Source organism: Rhinolophus hipposideros, assembly GCF_964194185.1.
Source record: "Rhinolophus hipposideros genome assembly, chromosome: X".
Classification (NCBI taxonomy): Eukaryota; Metazoa; Chordata; class Mammalia; order Chiroptera; family Rhinolophidae; genus Rhinolophus; species Rhinolophus hipposideros.
Genome location: NC_138046.1, coordinates 111,275,362 through 111,295,069, shown reverse-complemented (window position 1 = coordinate 111,295,069; position 19,708 = coordinate 111,275,362). Strand labels below are relative to the sequence as shown.

The window sequence follows — 19,708 nt, the reverse complement described above, 5'->3', positions numbered from 1 at the left end:
TTGCTAGTTTTCTCAGTGCCTCTTAATTTTTTCCCTTCCCTGTGGTTTCATGGATTTACAGGTCTTAGAACTAGAAGGCTACGTAGAAGTCATTTATCAGGTGCAATGCAGAAGTCACCCTGGCAGCAACCTGGGCAGATGGATATCTAGCTCACTTTGCTTCAAGGCTGTCCATTCCATTGTGAGGCAGTTTAATGTTTACAAAGATGGTGTTGAACTGAAATATGCCACCTCTTATTTCCTGAGATCCTTCTTCCGACTTCCAAAGTTACACTGAATAGGATTGATTTTCCTTGTATCCTTGCACATGTAAGGACCACTGTCAAATGCCCTTAAGGTTTATGTTCTTCAGGGTAACATTCCTGGTTTTGAAAGCACTTCTTGATATGACATGGTTTCCAAGACGCACACCATCCTGTTCCTTCTCCTCTGGGAATAGTTCATTGAGGACCTTTTATGATACGACACATACTCCTAGAACTGAACAAAACAAATCTGCAGAAACGGCCTTTCCTTTCCTATTTAGATCCTCTTCACTAAGCATGACAATTCTACTAATTCTACCTATGAACTCAAGACACAGGGCTGCGCACTGGAACGTGATGGGCATTTTAGCCCATTGGCTTCATCATCCTGTATTTACATGGTTGATTATTTTTTCTTTTTTTTATTTTATTATTATTTTTTATTAAATTTATTGGGGTGACAATTGTTAGTAAATTTACATAGATTTCAGGTGTACTTTTTCTATGTCTAACTAAAAGTAGGCTATATTTTTATCCTTTTATGTTCATCCTGTTAAGTTTGGTCAATTGAAGCAGACTATTGAACATAACTTTAATGCTGATTGTCTCATTTATCATAGTATCCTCTAGTTTTAAGTCTTCTGCCAGTGTTCATGGCATCTTTTTCTCTTCAGCCAAAGTTGCTGATTAAAATTTGAACGTGATTAGATATTGGGTAGAAGTCTGTGACACGCTGGGAAAAACCTTCTCTATGTCAGCATTTTTCTGGAAACCTGCTGTTTGAAGAAACACAAGGGTTCTGGCCAAATACGTTGGGAAGCTTACCATCCCATATCCCCTTTGTTAGAATCACAATGCGTATTAGGTATCTCAGAAACTCGCATAATTACCGGCATTGAGAAACTCAATTGGGCATTGTTTAACCCAAAGTTTCCAAAGGATTTTGCCAATGGAACCTCTTCTCAATATATCAGTTAAACTTTGTATATGGAATGATTTTAAATTTATAGAAAAGTTACACAGGTAGTACAAGGGGTTGCCACGTACTCTTCAACCAGCTTCAGTTTCCTCCACTCTTTTCTCACATTACTACGGCACATTTGTCAACTGTAAGAAATCAACGTTGGTGTGTTAATATCAGCTAAACTGCAGACTTGATACCACCAGTTTTACATTTATGTGTTTTCTGTCCCAGGATCTAGTACTAGACACTGCGTTGCATTTAGTTGTCATGTGTGATTTGTAACAGTTTCTCACTCTTTCCTTAGTTTTCATAACCTTACCTATTTTTAGAAGTAAAGATCAGGTATTTTATAAAATGTCCTTCAAATTAGGTATGTCTGATGTAATTTACTATGGCTATACTTGGGTTGTGGATTTTTGGAGTGAGTTCCAAGCTTCTTATGCCTGGGCTCCACTATCTTCAGAATGTCGTACTAATGCCTATCTCATACACACAGACACAAACACATAGTTAAACCACTTGGTTCATAGTACGGACTTTCCAGGTCCCAACTGCCCATGTCATAGAAACAGTAGGTCTGTAGAAACAATTGTGGAGGTTCCCATATACCTGTCCAAGAATTTCCCTGATAGTTTCTCTGGTCCACATCAGAATGAAAATAGGGACAATAAAATGTTTATTTTAACAAGTCTAAATTTATCAATTTATACTTTTTTATCTTAACATTGCGTCATTCTACTTTTTTTTGGTAAAATAACACTTTTAAAAATGAAATGAGGATTATCAATGATGTTGAAAGATGTTTACTAGGGCAAAAAACAAAAAAAAAGTAAAACTAATGCCAGTAGCCTGATTTGGCTTTGCAATATTTCTGTTAGGTGAAACCCAAGGAATTATAAGCACTCATCTAGCACGTTAGCAATTAAACACAATTCAGAATGCTACTAGGTAATCATGATGGCTGGCAAGAAGAGCTGCAGGGAGGTCTGGGAGGCTGGAGAGTTGAGGCAAAGACCTATAAAAGACGTAGGTCTGATTTGTGTTTAGGACATGTGGAATTGGAGATAGGAGGATGTTATCATTTTGGGGAAAGAAACCAATGTGGCCTTGAGAGAGAGATGAGGGCAGCCTGGACGACTAGGACAGAAGATGCAGGTTAAGAAGAAAGTGGAAATGGAGAAAAATAGTTTGGGTCAGGGGAAGGGAAAAGGGAAATTTCAAAAGCCGTAAGACAATCAAAGGTGTTTCAATTTAGTATGCTATAGAAAGGGAGTGCCCCTGGAGTGGAGGGGTCCTAAGGCATTGCCATTGTTTATTAGGGAAGCAGATCCAAGTGAAGAAAGCAGGATGCATTGACATAAAGAACAGCGGCTGTATTTGTGGTATTTTGAGTACACAGACTGAGAGACTTGGATGGAGTGTGGCAGCGGTAACTCAGAGAAAGGAACAGCTAGGAAGAGAAGGGATCCAAGTAGCAATGAACGTTTTTTGCTTCTACTGTACAAGGTCTGACAATTAAGTTTGCAGACTTGTTGCAACGATGTTGGTTAACTTTTTTTTTGATATCAGAGGGATTATACCTTATGAATTTGTACCAAATGGATGAACAGTTAACCAAGTGTAGCATTTGGAAGGGCTGTAAAGGTGGCATGAAAAAGTTAGACGACCTGAACTGTTCACCAACGATTCGTGGCTCTTGCATCATGGCAATCCACCAGCTCATAAGGCACTGTCTGTGAGGGAGTTTTAGCCAGTAAAGAAATAACTGCATTGGAACACCCTCCCTACTCAGCTGATCTGGCCCCCGTGACTTCTTTCTTTACCCCAAGATAAAGCAAATATTGAAAAGAAGAAGTTTTGATGACATTCAGGACATCAAGGGTAATACGACGACAGCTCTGATGGCCATTCCAGAAAAAGTTCTAAAATTACTTTGAAGTGTGCAGTAGGTGCTGGCGTCGACGTGCATAGCTTTCCAAAGGGAGTACTTCGAAGGTGACCGTAGTGATATTCAGCAATGCGGTGTGTAGCACTTTTCCTAGGATGAGTTCGCGAACTTCACTGTCCTGCCTTGTATGACATACATTTAAAATGCAATTACCAAATGATCTCACTTAGTTGTCTCATTTAATCGTCACGTCAACTTCATATAATAAGTATTTCCATCCTTCTTTATGTGAAAACACTGAAACTCATAGACGTCACATAATATTAGGTGGGTTCAAAAGTAATTGCGATTTAAAGGTAAATTGCAAAAAGCTCACTTACTTTTCAACGAAACTAATATATCCAACTTCATGCAAAGGTATGGTAAATATGTGAGCTAACTTTAAACACAGTTCTAATTTGCTCCAAGGCCTTTCACCCTCCACTGCACTCCCATTTGTAGGGGAAAACATGGTATATTTGGTGCCTGATTCTACAGTTGGTACAAAAGGAGTGTTTAATTAGAAATGACTCAAGTTTTCAAGCTGGAGACTCATTTTTTGTGTTTTAAATTTGTTTCTGGTGCACAAAGCAACATAATATTTAGACGTTTACACCCTTCACAAAATGATGACCCTCCTCCCCCAAGCTCCTACCCCTCTGACATCGTGTATAGCTGTTACAATACCATTGATTATCTTCCCTATGCTATAAACCCCTTCATGTGAAAACATGTACATATATGAAATTAGAGTTGACATTCAGTATTATTCTACTTCGGCTTCAGGTGTACAGCGCGTTGGTCAGGTGCTACCAGGGTTCCACTCTTGAAATTTTAAACAGCAATAGTGAATACAATATACAACATTCAAATTTTTAAATACTTTTTAAATATGACTTCCCTATCTTTTCCCCTCACCATATTGACACATGACACATGACATATGTAAACACACACACATATATATTCGCCAATTCCCATACCTTCAACACACACACACACAAGCTCACAGTTGCTCATACACGCTTAAGTACCCTCTTCCTCCCCAGTACTCACATCCTTGGAAGGAAGGATAGGACATATCAGAGAAGCACCAATTTATCTGACAGGGCCTGGTCAAAAATTTGGGTTCCCAGGAGTATCAGAAAAAAATGTGATATAATATATAGCTGTTGCAACATTATCCACTATTTAGTGCCAGGTGAAATCTAGACTAATTGTGGGGGGGGGGGGATCACTGCATAAATTATGTAAATGTCTAACCATTATGCTTTACACGTGAAATTAATATGAATTAATACTGCATGTCAGCTGTAACTGAAAAACAATGATTAAGAAAATTTAAAAAAGAAAATGTGATACAACAGCAAGTAAAGGAATATTTAGCACTAAGAAAATGTTACTGTAAAAATTAGAATGATATGTACACATGTTTTAGTTTGGTCTCCCCCAGAAGCAGAATCTGCAGTAAGGATTTGAGGGCAGGTAGTTTATTTGGGAGGGAAGGAGAAACAAGTGGCTGGGGGGCAAGGGGGAAAACGGGATAAGTTTCTGTACTCTCTATGTTCAGCCACAGGATGTAGTGTTATTATTCTTTTTTGTTTCCCAAATAAGAAAATCCAGGCTCAGAAAATTTACATAGCAAATTATCTATGTGAGCTTCCAAGTGTTTTTTGTCTCATTTCAACTATACTGTGAGTGTTAAGTTCCCTTTTGGACCCACCCCCCCCAGCCCGCATCAGTCCTTCTTTGGCTGAACAATTCAAAATAAGACCACCTCATCTCCTTTTACAATTTAAGCGCAGCTTTGATGTCTCACCCATATTTCCTTTGCTTTTATAGGTTGAATGTCTCCAATTCGTTTAATACTTCCTCAGGTGACACAGTGTCCATATCTTTTAATCTCACTCAGTCATGCTCTTCTTACAGTGAGGGGCCTGGTCTCACTCCACACCACATTGACTAATATTAAGTCTGTACTAAAATAAAACCTCCAGGTCTTTAATCCTAAACTGTATTCCTTGATCTCCCTCTCAGTCTCATGCAATGTAGTTTGTAAATGGAAATGTGTCTTTTGTTTGTTTCTTGCTAGAAGTGGACTCTGTGACAAAAATGCAAGCACGAGTGTTATTGTAGGAGGTGATCCCAGGAAACCTGGGTAATGGAATCAGGAAATAAGGCAAGGAACGGAAAGTGTGTAAGAAAGCATTATCAATTACGGGTCGTCTTGGGCAACCTAAGCGTAATCCCTCTAGAGAATTTTGGGAGACCCTGCAGAATACAACTCAGAGGAATGCCAGCTGAGCAATGAGGAACTGGATTATTTGTCCACCAAAAACGCTTCATGTGATACACATATCGTTATACTTTCACTCCTGCCCCTGATAAAAAAGTACACAAGGGCATGCAAAACGTACTGAGCTAGTCCATCCAGCCATGTTGGTTGCATCAAAAATAAAAATAACAACGTGAAAATCTTAGCCAGCACTATCTCAATCTTCTTCTCTTAGCGTCTGAAATTATGATTCTTTATGTCCATTGCTTACTAACATAGCAATTTACATTGGTCTCATCTTTGTAATGGGGAGAATTAAACTCTACAAGACTCTCAGTCTGTCATCAGTGGTCTAACGTTTTATAACACTGGCCATTCCCGATTAGCTCCAACTCTGTTCTGTATTTTAAGGAGGTTTGCTCACTTTCAATGTATTACCTGCAAATATGGGCTACAGATAACCTCATGGTTATCTCCGATTGGTTCCTGTCTCTGAGCAGTAGTGTATGAAATGGAGTTCTCACTCTGACTGCCCTGAATTTCTGAAGGAGGCACAACACGTTCTAGCATGTATGTTTTTCTAAAAAACTCCCCAGTAGAAATCATTGCCTCTGATTTTCTTGTCACAAAAACCAATCATTTGCTCTGGCTACAATCAGTCTGCCATTTGGTCATTTCATGCCCAAATCCTGTGTGCAAACACAGGAACATGAATTTTATTTTTCTATAAAAAATAATAATAGAAAAATGTGGTGTTCATTTCCGTCTCCAGGATCAGAAGATCTAGAACCCTGATTTCATCTCGTTGGTCATGCAATGCACAGTGCTTTCTGAGAGCCCACCACGGGATTTTCTGTGGATCAGCCTACAGGTGCTGGGAAGGAAGTATGATCCAGCAATTGGGAAGGTTATCCCGAGACATTTGTCATCTCAGTGGACAGACAGGCCCAGCAGAGCCACAGAGCTGGTCCCAGAAAAGCAGAAAAGTACTGTGGGTTATCATTTCACTCTCTCTCAAGTCCTACCTGCCCCCTCTTCCCTGGGCTGCTTTGTGATGTGGATTCACATTTCTGATTTGCTGGCTGGAGCTCTGTTAGGCTCTAGAGGGGCCTGCAGGGCTAGAGGAAGGAGGAAGGAGTTGCTCCTCCCTGCCTGCTTCCTGGGATGATTTCTCCACCAACACTCCTCCACTGCAGTGGCAGTGCCATCCCGTGACAGCAGCTGAATGCAGTTTGCAGTTTTCAACCCTTGTAGGACCCCTTCATTACTCTCCCCTCAGAAACACCCGAAACAACCATCCTTGAGGATCAGGGTTTAACTCTGTGGAAACACTCCTCTGAGGGGTTAAATTTTAAGTGGTCCTACCTCTTCTGTCTGTTTCCCTAGCCCCAGAGGTGAGTGTTGTTTCCTGTAGTTGCTCCTTCCCTGATTCCTTAGTGCTTTCTTTTTCACTTAGCGTTTTCTTTTTCACTGTTTAGTGGCTCAGTCAACAATGGTAAACCTTGTTAACAATGCTTTACTCCTAGGTACAGATTTTCCCCGGTCCAGTACAGCAGGATAACATCATTTCGTTCTAATGTTGATGAGATGCTGCAGGAGCACAATTCTCGTTGTATCAATTAGCATACTGTCAAACTGGTTTCCTTATGTGTACTTTCGCTTAGAGTAGCAGAAGCTATTGACAATGGTAAGTGAGGACTTGGTGTTGCTGAGGAGGTTCCTGCCTCCTCACTGGACCCTGACTGATACACAATCCCAAGAGCACCCAGCCTTTACAGTACAATAGGTTTTCTGGAATCTCGCTGAGCAGTCTGACTGCCACAAAAGCCCACCAGGCACTCACACAAGTGTATTTCCCTGTGTTTCTCCAAAGGCAACATACTCCACAAAGCCATGACATTTAAAATATGTAGAGCTTGTACACCTGAAATTATGTAATTTCATTAACAATTGTCACCCCAATAAATAAATTCAAAAAAAAATATGTGGAGCAACTGCAGCATCCAGTGATACCGAAAAACTTAAAATTGCATATACCAATCTAGGGCCTTGTGCCAGCCAGTCCTAATTTGATTGTCCCGTGCCCCACAGCAGACATAGAAGCCTTACAGCCTGTCTGTGATGACAGCAGGCCTAATAGTGCTCCTACTGCCATACCCATTCCACATTCCTGGGCTTCACGTCCAGTACTGGGATTGCTCCACCTTGGCTTTAGTCCCCTAGCCCCTTGCCAGCATCTTTTCCTGGAGATCTGGAGCCTGGTCTTTCTACTTGCTCAGGTTCTGCCTCAACCTCAATCAAGTCCCCTGGAAAGAAAACTGCAGCCCAGCGATTCCTGCTGTCAAGAGCCCACCCACCACCCGAATCTTCTGGATACAATGGTAGTCCGAGTCTTTTCATCTTAATTGTTTATTTTTCTCAGTTACAGTGGACATTCAGTATTATTTCATATTGTTTCAGTTGCACAGCATAGTGGTTAGACACTTATGTAATTTTTGCAGTGATCCCCGCAATTAGTCTACTACCCACCTGGAACTACACATAGTTGTTGAAACATCATTGATTACTGTCTATGCTGTACCTTACATCCATGTCACTATTTTCTGAACGCAAACTTACTAAAGCTTAAGACACGTAACTCTACAGCTGGGTCCACCGTCCTAGGGCCCTCTGGTCTCTGCTGTGCCCTTGTCCTTCCCTGCTCAAAACTAGAGGCCCAGCAAGCCTGGCACCTGGAAACACACACAATTTATCACAATCTACTCCCTTGCTAATGCATGACCCGTGTTGTTAAAAGATTGTTTCTGAGGAATATGATGTGACTCTTTGGCAAGTTTAGAAGAGTAGGTTAGGGCCAGGAAGGCTCTAGGCATGAGGAGACAGTGAACGAAGAGACATTGCTCCAGGAATAGACACACTCCCAAACACAACCTTGCTGGTCATTGAGAAGCAATACTCAGCTCTCAATGGAAAGATGTGTTCCCACACTTTTAGCCATACGTCTCAGTTCCAAGACACAGCCTGTACTGTGATCGTATCTGCTTTTTCCTAAGTCCCCCAAAGTCATTGTGGGGAGGGCTTAGAAATGAATGCTAAGCTCTGCCCCAAATTTCTTTTTTTTCCTTATAATGTGTCATGCCGCCTGTTTTGTACATTTTGGGGGAACAGAGCCATGTCTTTTATTTACACACTGTCTATAGCTGTTTTCTCACTAATAGGGCAGAGGGGAGTAGTTATTACTGAGACCATGGGGCCCACAAAGCCAAAAATAATCACTATGTGGTCCTTACAGAAAAAGTGTCTAACTGCTTTGGGATATGTATTAACTATGGGAGGTGATGGATGTGTTAAGTAACTAGGCTGTGGTAATCATTTCCAGTATACATGTATATCAAATCATCACATTGCATACCTTGAGTATATATATAATTTTATTTGTCTATTATGCCTCAATCAAGCTGGAGAAAGACAGGAATTATTTACTTTAATTCACTAAAGCTCTACTGTTTTAGGATCATAGTGAGGGCCCATAAAGCCAAAGGCCTAGCGAGAGCTGACCACATCTGGAGCCCTGAAAATTACTTGTCATTATTACCTCCTAGGAATCAGAGGCTGCACTGCCTATACACGGCTAGAGCACGGGTAAGAACTTTAACATATGTTATTTCATATACTCTTCACAGGGATAACACATATTAGTTGTTCTATTTTTACAAATGGGGAGCTATACTCAGAGAAGTTAAGTAACTTGAACAAGTTTATGTGGGCAGTAATTGGTGAAAGCAGGATACCAATCATAAGGTAATCCATTATACAAGTCTTCTTCAATTCTAATGTGCGTAGAAATTATCCGGTGGATCTTGTGAAAATGCACACTCTGATTCAGGAGGACAAGGATGGAGCCCGAGCTTCTGTCTTTTGAACAAGTTCCCAGGTGATGCTTTGGTTTGCAGACCACACTAAGTAGCAAGGCCTTCCATCACAGTGTACTGTGTTGAAAAGACTTGACGGGAAAACACTCCATCTTTCCACCTAGATCAAAGCCTGAGAGACACAAATCAGTGCCCCGACTTGGAAGGATGAATTGAATAATAGCCCCGGTAAGGATAGCTAACATTTACTGACGTGGTATTATGTGCACTTGATGTGACCTGTCTCATTTTACCTTCACAACCACCCGAGGAGATCAATAGCATTGTAACCCCATTTTACAACAGAGGAAACCGAGGCTTAGTTAGGTAACTTCCCTGGTGTCGTACAAATAGTAAGTAGAAGAGCTGAAACTCGCATTTCAATCTATGTAATATAGCCTTGCTCATGATCAGTACACTACTCCCCCTTATTGCACGGGTGCAGTGACACAGCAGTGATGATTGTTGGGCCTGTCTGGGAGTGGGTGTCAGTTCCTGATTTGCCAGACACACCTACCTCACTCACCAAAAGCTGGCTCCCCCACAAGGCCTGATCCTGGCATGAATTTTACCAGCAACTTTTACCAGCATCTTTCCACTGGGGCTGGAATCAGCCTTGCTGTCATCGGCGTCAAGTGTACCACATGGACTCTGCCTCACGTAAGCCCCACCTCACGTTGAAACAGTGTACACAACAAGCTTTCATCCTGTTTCCTTCTCCCCAACATTCCAAAGTTCCATTGGCAACAAAATCCCACCCTGAACCATAGGCTGCTTGGGTGGGGTCCTGACACCTCACCAATTACCTGTTCCTGAGGGTTGAATAATCCCAAAGGCTTTCGCATTGGCAAGTTGCCTGGGACCACAGTAGCCTTTCACACCAGACTTCATGTACTAACAGCTGTGTGAATTACAGCTATAGGGTCAGAACACCTTCACCCACCGTGTAACTAGTCCTGGTCTAAGATAACCATGCTTTTTGAACTTTGCACATTAGAAAGCCTGGCTGTCTTTTGAAGTCATCCTCAACTGTCAAACTAGTTTCCCTCACCTCTCTCTCCCTTTCTCTCTGCTGCTTCCTCTTCCCAACTATCCCCAGTTACTAGTGAAGAAAGTGAGGTTTCTAAAGGCAAGTGACCTCCCTCCAATATGGAATCAATGGTTAGTAAGAGACTGAATGAGTATCTGATTCCCACTGAGTCAGACACCCTGCTGTTAGTCACATTTATATGGAAAAAAAAATAGAATTTTGCATCTTTTAGATTTAGCTGTTGTCTTCTTATGACTTAAAAAATGTTAGGGAATGATAGTGGAGGAATTTTGGGGAAATTTGTTGCGCCGCACTGGGTGAAAACAGTATTTCGAGTGGGATAGTTTGATAAAAGCTATGTTTCAATTCAGTACAACTATTTTAAAGCAAGGAAAGCCCCCCCGTTGTCTTCTACCAAGTCTTTCAGGGAAGACACAGAAGGACACGGCACGCTATGCTACAGACTAAACTTTAACCAATACATATTTATTTCTTCCCCACATAATCTCTCACTCTCTCGTTTTCATAACATTCGATTTTATTAAGGAACAGACCCAATATTGAAAGCTTAGTGGTATTAAGAATTGGTCACATGTCTTTAAACTGCTGGTATGTTTCCGATACTTCCTTATGTATCTTGAATACTGCATATCTTTAACATGTCTTGAATCTTCTAGTAGCCAGGGACAACTTTTCAATGTAGACATCAACCAGACTACTTGGGTCTTCCTTGAGAGTTTTTGGAATATTTTCCTGGGTACTTTTTTTCTTTGCCTAACTTGTGTTGTTCAATCATTGTTACAAGGTCTTCTGGGACACTTTGATTTGCTTTTTCCAGAATTTTAATTAATTCCGGGGCAATCTTCCAATCATTTTGAGTCACAAGGCTAATAGATACGCCGGTCTTCCCTGCTCTTCCTGTACGCCCTACTCTGTGTACATATTCTTCAATATTCCGTGGGAAGTCATAATTATATATGTGTGTGACATCGTCAACATCGAGACCTCGGGATGCTAAATCAGTAGCAATCAATATTTTCACACATCCACTTTTAAACTCTTCTAATGCTTGCTCACGATCACTCTGTTCTCTGTTGCTATGCAGTGATTGTACAGGTATGCCTTGGATGCTTAAATCACTGGATAAGTCATCAGCAACAATTTTTCTGCTGACAAACACGACGACTTTGTCTTTGGGCAGCATGCTCTGTAGGAATTCTTGTAGAAGAGATCGTTTTGCTTCTTCTGTGGTAACAATTATATTTTGCTTCACTGTATTTACAGCAGCTAGATCCAGAGTACCAACGTAAACAATCATAGGCTCTTTCAAATAAGATTGTGCAAGGTGACGGATGGTTTCTGGCCAAGTTGCACTTGTCATAACAGTCTGCCGGTCTGGGCGCACATCTAATAAAATCTTCATTATCTGACATTCGAACCCCAAATCCAGCATTTTATCAGCCTCATCTAAGACTACGTAGGTTATGCTTCTCAGATTGACGAGTTTATTCATTTGCAGGTCATTCAGTCGTCCAGGAGTTGCAATAATGATGTCGACACCTTTGGCAATCTCTTTTATTTGTCTTTCTCTATTTCCACCACCATAGATACAAACAGTTTTAAGACCCTTACATGAATACTTAGAACATTCAGCTTCCACCTGAAGAGCTAATTCTCTAGTCGGTGTGAGGACCAGCATGCCAGGTCCATTCCTTTGTTCTCTAGCTATTGGTTGAGAATTGAGATGAATAATCCCAGGTAATAAATAAGACAATGTTTTGCCTGTTCCAGTCTGTGCGATTCCTATAAGATCTATCCCTTGTAAAACAATTGGCCATGCCTGTGATTGAATTGGCGTTGGCTTTTGAAATCCTGCTTTTGCTATGTTTTTCATCACTTCAGGATAGTGCTGAAAAGGGTCTTGGAATTCACGAATCGGGTTGGGGATTGGACGTTTTTCACCATCCTTCAAGTCATCACATACTATATTGAAATTCTCCTTTCTCCAAGTGTCTACCTGTTCCTGAGAAAGTGAGCTTGTTGCCTGGGATTCTATGTAAAAGTTTTTCTTAATGGGTGGTAAATCTGCCCATTTTCTTTTCTCCCACTCCACAACTTCTGCCTTAACGTGATCCCAATCTATCAATGGCCGAAGTTCTCTAACGTTATCTGCACTTAAGTCTCTTTCAACAGAGGATTGGGATGCAGCATTAGCAACACTGGATTCTGAACTGTAAGTTTCTTCTTGTTTTTTAACAAGACTTTCTATAGCTGCTTTGGCCTTTGCTTTCATTTCCTTGCGGCCAAAAATTTTTACCTCTGCTTCAGAATCACCTCTTATGATCTGTATGTTGGTCTTTGTCATACCTTGGATCTCTTTTATCTTTGACCCGCCACGACCAATCACCACACCAATCATACTGCTCTTTAATTTAAAGCAGAGAGGTGGTTCTTGGGGCGCGGAGGCCCTAGGCTCCAGGTGGCTGGAGGAACCTCTCCAGCTCCTGCCTCTCCCACGTACGCCGCCCCTGCCATTCCTGCCAGACCCGAGATCTCTTGGATTAGGCTCGGCCCTTCTCCACTCTGGGGCCCCGGCCATTGCTGTGTAATGGTGCAGGCTTCTATCTTACCCCGGGTTGGGAGAAGATGTAGCCTTAAGTCTCATTCTCTTCGTTTCTTGACCAAACAGATCGTATCGCCAGTAGGTAGCTATGTGACAGTTACCCAGGGAATCTGATGTGGTGTCATGAAAGGGCTCTGATGGCCTGACCAATCACAGATCTGGGTGAAGGCTGAGGTAGGCAGGCACCTCTGATGCAAAACTTAAAGTGACAGTCACTCTCAGGGGCTCTGAGCCTGTGATATGGGACCCTGATTATGTTTCCTCAACTTTTGTGTCACAGATGCCTCAATCACTCACCTCTTGTTAGTTCTGGCTCAGCTTGGGAGCAAACTTGACGCAGGCCTTGAACTTATCCACATAGTCTTTTTATAAGCCAATTATTTCCATTGGAGGGAAAAGCAGTGGATTTTTAAAAATCAACTTGTTTGTTTCAGTAATTGTTTTTTGAGTAATAATATTTGGTCTAAATAGATTGATCAATTCCCCGTCCTCTACTGTAACTTAAATTATACCATTAGAAGTGTATTAGATACACACTTAGGGATGGCATTCTGGCACTGATTCTTTGGCTAAATGCCAGCATTTGTTCAGGCAGTTTCTGTGTATTATTTCAGGGATGCTGGTTAGAAGAGAGGTAGAGTGGGATGTAAGATACCTTAGGGAGTGTTTTCAATAGTTTGCTAGTTTTCTCAGTGCCTCTTAATTTTTTCCCTTCCCTGTGGTTTCATGGATTTACAGGTCTTAGAACTAGAAGGCTACGTAGAAGTCATTTATCAGGTGCAATGCAGAAGTCACCCTGGCAGCAACCTGGGCAGATGGATATCTAGCTCACTTTGCTTCAAGGCTGTCCATTCCATTGTGAGGCAGTTTAATGTTTACAAAGATGGTGTTGAACTGAAATATGCCACCTCTTATTTCCTGAGATCCTTCTTCCGACTTCCAAAGTTACACTGAATAGGATTGATTTTCCTTGTATCCTTGCACATGTAAGGACCACTGTCAAATGCCCTTAAGGTTTATGTTCTTCAGGGTAACATTCCTGGTTTTGAAAGCACTTCTTGATATGACATGGTTTCCAAGACGCACACCATCCTGTTCCTTCTCCTCTGGGAATAGTTCATTGAGGACCTTTTATGATACGACACATACTCCTAGAACTGAACAAAACAAATCTGCAGAAACGGCCTTTCCTTTCCTATTTAGATCCTCTTCACTAAGCATGACAATTCTACTAATTCTACCTATGAACTCAAGACACAGGGCTGCGCACTGGAACGTGATGGGCATTTTAGCCCATTGGCTTCATCATCCTGTATTTACATGGTTGATTATTTTTTCTTTTTTTTATTTTATTATTATTTTTTATTAAATTTATTGGGGTGACAATTGTTAGTAAATTTACATAGATTTCAGGTGTACTTTTTCTATGTCTAACTAAAAGTAGGCTATATTTTTATCCTTTTATGTTCATCCTGTTAAGTTTGGTCAATTGAAGCAGACTATTGAACATAACTTTAATGCTGATTGTCTCATTTATCATAGTATCCTCTAGTTTTAAGTCTTCTGCCAGTGTTCATGGCATCTTTTTCTCTTCAGCCAAAGTTGCTGATTAAAATTTGAACGTGATTAGATATTGGGTAGAAGTCTGTGACACGCTGGGAAAAACCTTCTCTATGTCAGCATTTTTCTGGAAACCTGCTGTTTGAAGAAACACAAGGGTTCTGGCCAAATACGTTGGGAAGCTTACCATCCCATATCCCCTTTGTTAGAATCACAATGCGTATTAGGTATCTCAGAAACTCGCATAATTACCGGCATTGAGAAACTCAATTGGGCATTGTTTAACCCAAAGTTTCCAAAGGATTTTGCCAATGGAACCTCTTCTCAATATATCAGTTAAACTTTGTATATGGAATGATTTTAAATTTATAGAAAAGTTACACAGGTAGTACAAGGGGTTGCCACGTACTCTTCAACCAGCTTCAGTTTCCTCCACTCTTTTCTCACATTACTACGGCACATTTGTCAACTGTAAGAAATCAACGTTGGTGTGTTAATATCAGCTAAACTGCAGACTTGATACCACCAGTTTTACATTTATGTGTTTTCTGTCCCAGGATCTAGTACTAGACACTGCGTTGCATTTAGTTGTCATGTGTGATTTGTAACAGTTTCTCACTCTTTCCTTAGTTTTCATAACCTTACCTATTTTTAGAAGTAAAGATCAGGTATTTTATAAAATGTCCTTCAAATTAGGTATGTCTGATGTAATTTACTATGGCTATACTTGGGTTGTGGATTTTTGGAGTGAGTTCCAAGCTTCTTATGCCTGGGCTCCACTATCTTCAGAATGTCGTACTAATGCCTATCTCATACACACAGACACAAACACATAGTTAAACCACTTGGTTCATAGTACGGACTTTCCAGGTCCCAACTGCCCATGTCATAGAAACAGTAGGTCTGTAGAAACAATTGTGGAGGTTCCCATATACCTGTCCAAGAATTTCCCTGATAGTTTCTCTGGTCCACATCAGAATGAAAATAGGGACAATAAAATGTTTATTTTAACAAGTCTAAATTTATCAATTTATACTTTTTTATCTTAACATTGCGTCATTCTACTTTTTTTTGGTAAAATAACACTTTTAAAAATGAAATGAGGATTATCAATGATGTTGAAAGATGTTTACTAGGGCAAAAAACAAAAAAAAAGTAAAACTAATGCCAGTAGCCTGATTTGGCTTTGCAATATTTCTGTTAGGTGAAACCCAAGGAATTATAAGCACTCATCTAGCACGTTAGCAATTAAACACAATTCAGAATGCTACTAGGTAATCATGATGGCTGGCAAGAAGAGCTGCAGGGAGGTCTGGGAGGCTGGAGAGTTGAGGCAAAGACCTATAAAAGACGTAGGTCTGATTTGTGTTTAGGACATGTGGAATTGGAGATAGGAGGATGTTATCATTTTGGGGAAAGAAACCAATGTGGCCTTGAGAGAGAGATGAGGGCAGCCTGGACGACTAGGACAGAAGATGCAGGTTAAGAAGAAAGTGGAAATGGAGAAAAATAGTTTGGGTCAGGGGAAGGGAAAAGGGAAATTTCAAAAGCCGTAAGACAATCAAAGGTGTTTCAATTTAGTATGCTATAGAAAGGGAGTGCCCCTGGAGTGGAGGGGTCCTAAGGCATTGCCATTGTTTATTAGGGAAGCAGATCCAAGTGAAGAAAGCAGGATGCATTGACATAAAGAACAGCGGCTGTATTTGTGGTATTTTGAGTACACAGACTGAGAGACTTGGATGGAGTGTGGCAGCGGTAACTCAGAGAAAGGAACAGCTAGGAAGAGAAGGGATCCAAGTAGCAATGAACGTTTTTTGCTTCTACTGTACAAGGTCTGACAATTAAGTTTGCAGACTTGTTGCAACGATGTTGGTTAACTTTTTTTTTGATATCAGAGGGATTATACCTTATGAATTTGTACCAAATGGATGAACAGTTAACCAAGTGTAGCATTTGGAAGGGCTGTAAAGGTGGCATGAAAAAGTTAGACGACCTGAACTGTTCACCAACGATTCGTGGCTCTTGCATCATGGCAATCCACCAGCTCATAAGGCACTGTCTGTGAGGGAGTTTTAGCCAGTAAAGAAATAACTGCATTGGAACACCCTCCCTACTCAGCTGATCTGGCCCCCGTGACTTCTTTCTTTACCCCAAGATAAAGCAAATATTGAAAAGAAGAAGTTTTGATGACATTCAGGACATCAAGGGTAATACGACGACAGCTCTGATGGCCATTCCAGAAAAAGTTCTAAAATTACTTTGAAGTGTGCAGTAGGCGCTGGCGTCGACGTGCATAGCTTTCCAAAGGGAGTACTTCGAAGGTGACCGGAGTGATATTCAGCAATGCGGTGTGTAGCACTTTTCCTAGGATGAGTTCGCGAACTTCACTGTCCTGCCTTGTATGACATACATTTAAAATGCAATTACCAAATGATCTCACTTAGTTGTCTCATTTAATCGTCACGTCAACTTCATATAATAAGTATTTCCATCCTTCTTTATGTGAAAACACTGAAACTCATAGACGTCACATAATATTAGGTGGGTTCAAAAGTAATTGCGATTTAAAGGTAAATTGCAAAAAGCTCACTTACTTTTCAACGAAACTAATATATCCAACTTCATGCAAAGGTATGGTAAATATGTGAGCTAACTTTAAACACAGTTCTAATTTGCTCCAAGGCCTTTCACCCTCCACTGCACTCCCATTTGTAGGGGAAAACATGGTATATTTGGTGCCTGATTCTACAGTTGGTACAAAAGGAGTGTTTAATTAGAAATGACTCAAGTTTTCAAGCTGGAGACTCATTTTTTGTGTTTTAAATTTGTTTCTGGTGCACAAAGCAACATAATATTTAGACGTTTACACCCTTCACAAAATGATGACCCTCCTCCCCCAAGCTCCTACCCCTCTGACATCGTGTATAGCTGTTACAATACCATTGATTATCTTCCCTATGCTATAAACCCCTTCATGTGAAAACATGTACATATATGAAATTAGAGTTGACATTCAGTATTATTCTACTTCGGCTTCAGGTGTACAGCGCGTTGGTCAGGTGCTACCAGGGTTCCACTCTTGAAATTTTAAACAGCAATAGTGAATACAATATACAACATTCAAATTTTTAAATACTTTTTAAATATGACTTCCCTATCTTTTCCCCTCACCATATTGACACATGACACATGACATATGTAAACACACACACATATATATTCGCCAATTCCCATACCTTCAACACACACACACACAAGCTCACAGTTGCTCATACACGCTTAAGTACCCTCTTCCTCCCCAGTACTCACATCCTTGGAAGGAAGGATAGGACATATCAGAGAAGCACCAATTTATCTGACAGGGCCTGGTCAAAAATTTGGGTTCCCAGGAGTATCAGAAAAAAATGTGATATAATATATAGCTGTTGCAACATTATCCACTATTTAGTGCCAGGTGAAATCTAGACTAATTGTGGGGGGGGGGGGATCACTGCATAAATTATGTAAATGTCTAACCATTATGCTTTACACGTGAAATTAATATGAATTAATACTGCATGTCAGCTGTAACTGAAAAACAATGATTAAGAAAATTTAAAAAAGAAAATGTGATACAACAGCAAGTAAAGGAATATTTAGCACTAAGAAAATGTTACTGTAAAAATTAGAATGATATGTACACATGTTTTAGTTTGGTCTCCCCCAGAAGCAGAATCTGCAGTAAGGATTTGAGGGCAGGTAGTTTATTTGGGAGGGAAGGAGAAACAAGTGGCTGGGGGGCAAGGGGGAAAACGGGATAAGTTTCTGTACTCTCTATGTTCAGCCACAGGATGTAGTGTTATTATTCTTTTTTGTTTCCCAAATAAGAAAATCCAGGCTCAGAAAATTTACATAGCAAATTATCTATGTGAGCTTCCAAGTGTTTTTTGTCTCATTTCAACTATACTGTGAGTGTTAAGTTCCCTTTTGGACCCACCCCCCCCAGCCCGCATCAGTCCTTCTTTGGCTGAACAATTCAAAATAAGACCACCTCATCTCCTTTTACAATTTAAGCGCAGCTTTGATGTCTCACCCATATTTCCTTTGCTTTTATAGGTTGAATGTCTCCAATTCGTTTAATACTTCCTCAGGTGACACAGTGTCCATATCTTTTAATCTCACTCAGTCATGCTCTTCTTACAGTGAGGGGCCTGGTCTCACTCCACACCACATTGACTAATATTAAGTCTGTACTAAAATAAAACCTCCAGGTCTTTAATCCTAAACTGTATTCCTTGATCTCCCTCTCAGTCTCATGCAATGTAGTTTGTAAATGGAAATGTGTCTTTTGTTTGTTTCTTGCTAGAAGTGGACTCTGTGACAAAAATGCAAGCACGAGTGTTATTGTAGGAGGTGATCCCAGGAAACCTGGGTAATGGAATGAGGAAATAAGGCAAGGAACGGAAAGTGTGTAAGAAAGCATTATCAATTACGGGTCGTCTTGGGCAACCTAAGCGTAATCCCTCTAGAGAATTTTGGGAGACCCTGCAGAATACAACTCAGAGGAATGCCAGCTGAGCAATGAGGAACTGGATTATTTGTCCACCAAAAACGCTTCATGTGATACACATATCGTTATACTTTCACTCCTGCCCCTGATAAAAAAGTACACAAGGGCATGCAAAACGTACTGAGCTAGTCCATCCAGCCATGTTGGTTGCATCAAAAATAAAAATAACAACGTGAAAATCTTAGCCAGCACTATCTCAATCTTCTTCTCTTAGCGTCTGAAATTATGATTCTTTATGTCCATTGCTTACTAACATAGCAATTTACATTGGTCTCATCTTTGTAATGGGGAGAATTAAACTCTACAAGACTCTCAGTCTGTCATCAGTGGTCTAACGTTTTATAACACTGGCCATTCCCGATTAGCTCCAACTCTGTTCTGTATTTTAAGGAGGTTTGCTCACTTTCAATGTATTACCTGCAAATATGGGCTACAGATAACCTCATGGTTATCTCCGATTGGTTCCTGTCTCTGAGCAGTAGTGTATGAAATGGAGTTCTCACTCTGACTGCCCTGAATTTCTGAAGGAGGCACAACACGTTCTAGCATGTATGTTTTTCTAAAAAACTCCCCAGTAGAAATCATTGCCTCTGATTTTCTTGTCACAAAAACCAATCATTTGCT

At 40.6% G+C, this 19,708-nt stretch overlaps 1 protein-coding gene across 1 annotated transcript; it reads right to left on the bottom strand.

Annotated features, from left to right (window-relative positions):
• Positions 1–11,067: 11,067 nt before the first annotated feature.
• On the bottom strand, positions 11,068–12,951 carry LOC308495189 (putative ATP-dependent RNA helicase DDX53; the record flags this gene model as incomplete). Its single annotated transcript, XM_081043108.1, has 1 exon — positions 11,068–12,951. One exon carries the CDS (start codon positions 12,949–12,951, stop codon positions 11,068–11,070), a length of 1,884 nt encoding a protein of 627 aa, XP_080899234.1.
• Between the last annotated feature and the right edge of the window lie 6,757 nt (positions 12,952–19,708).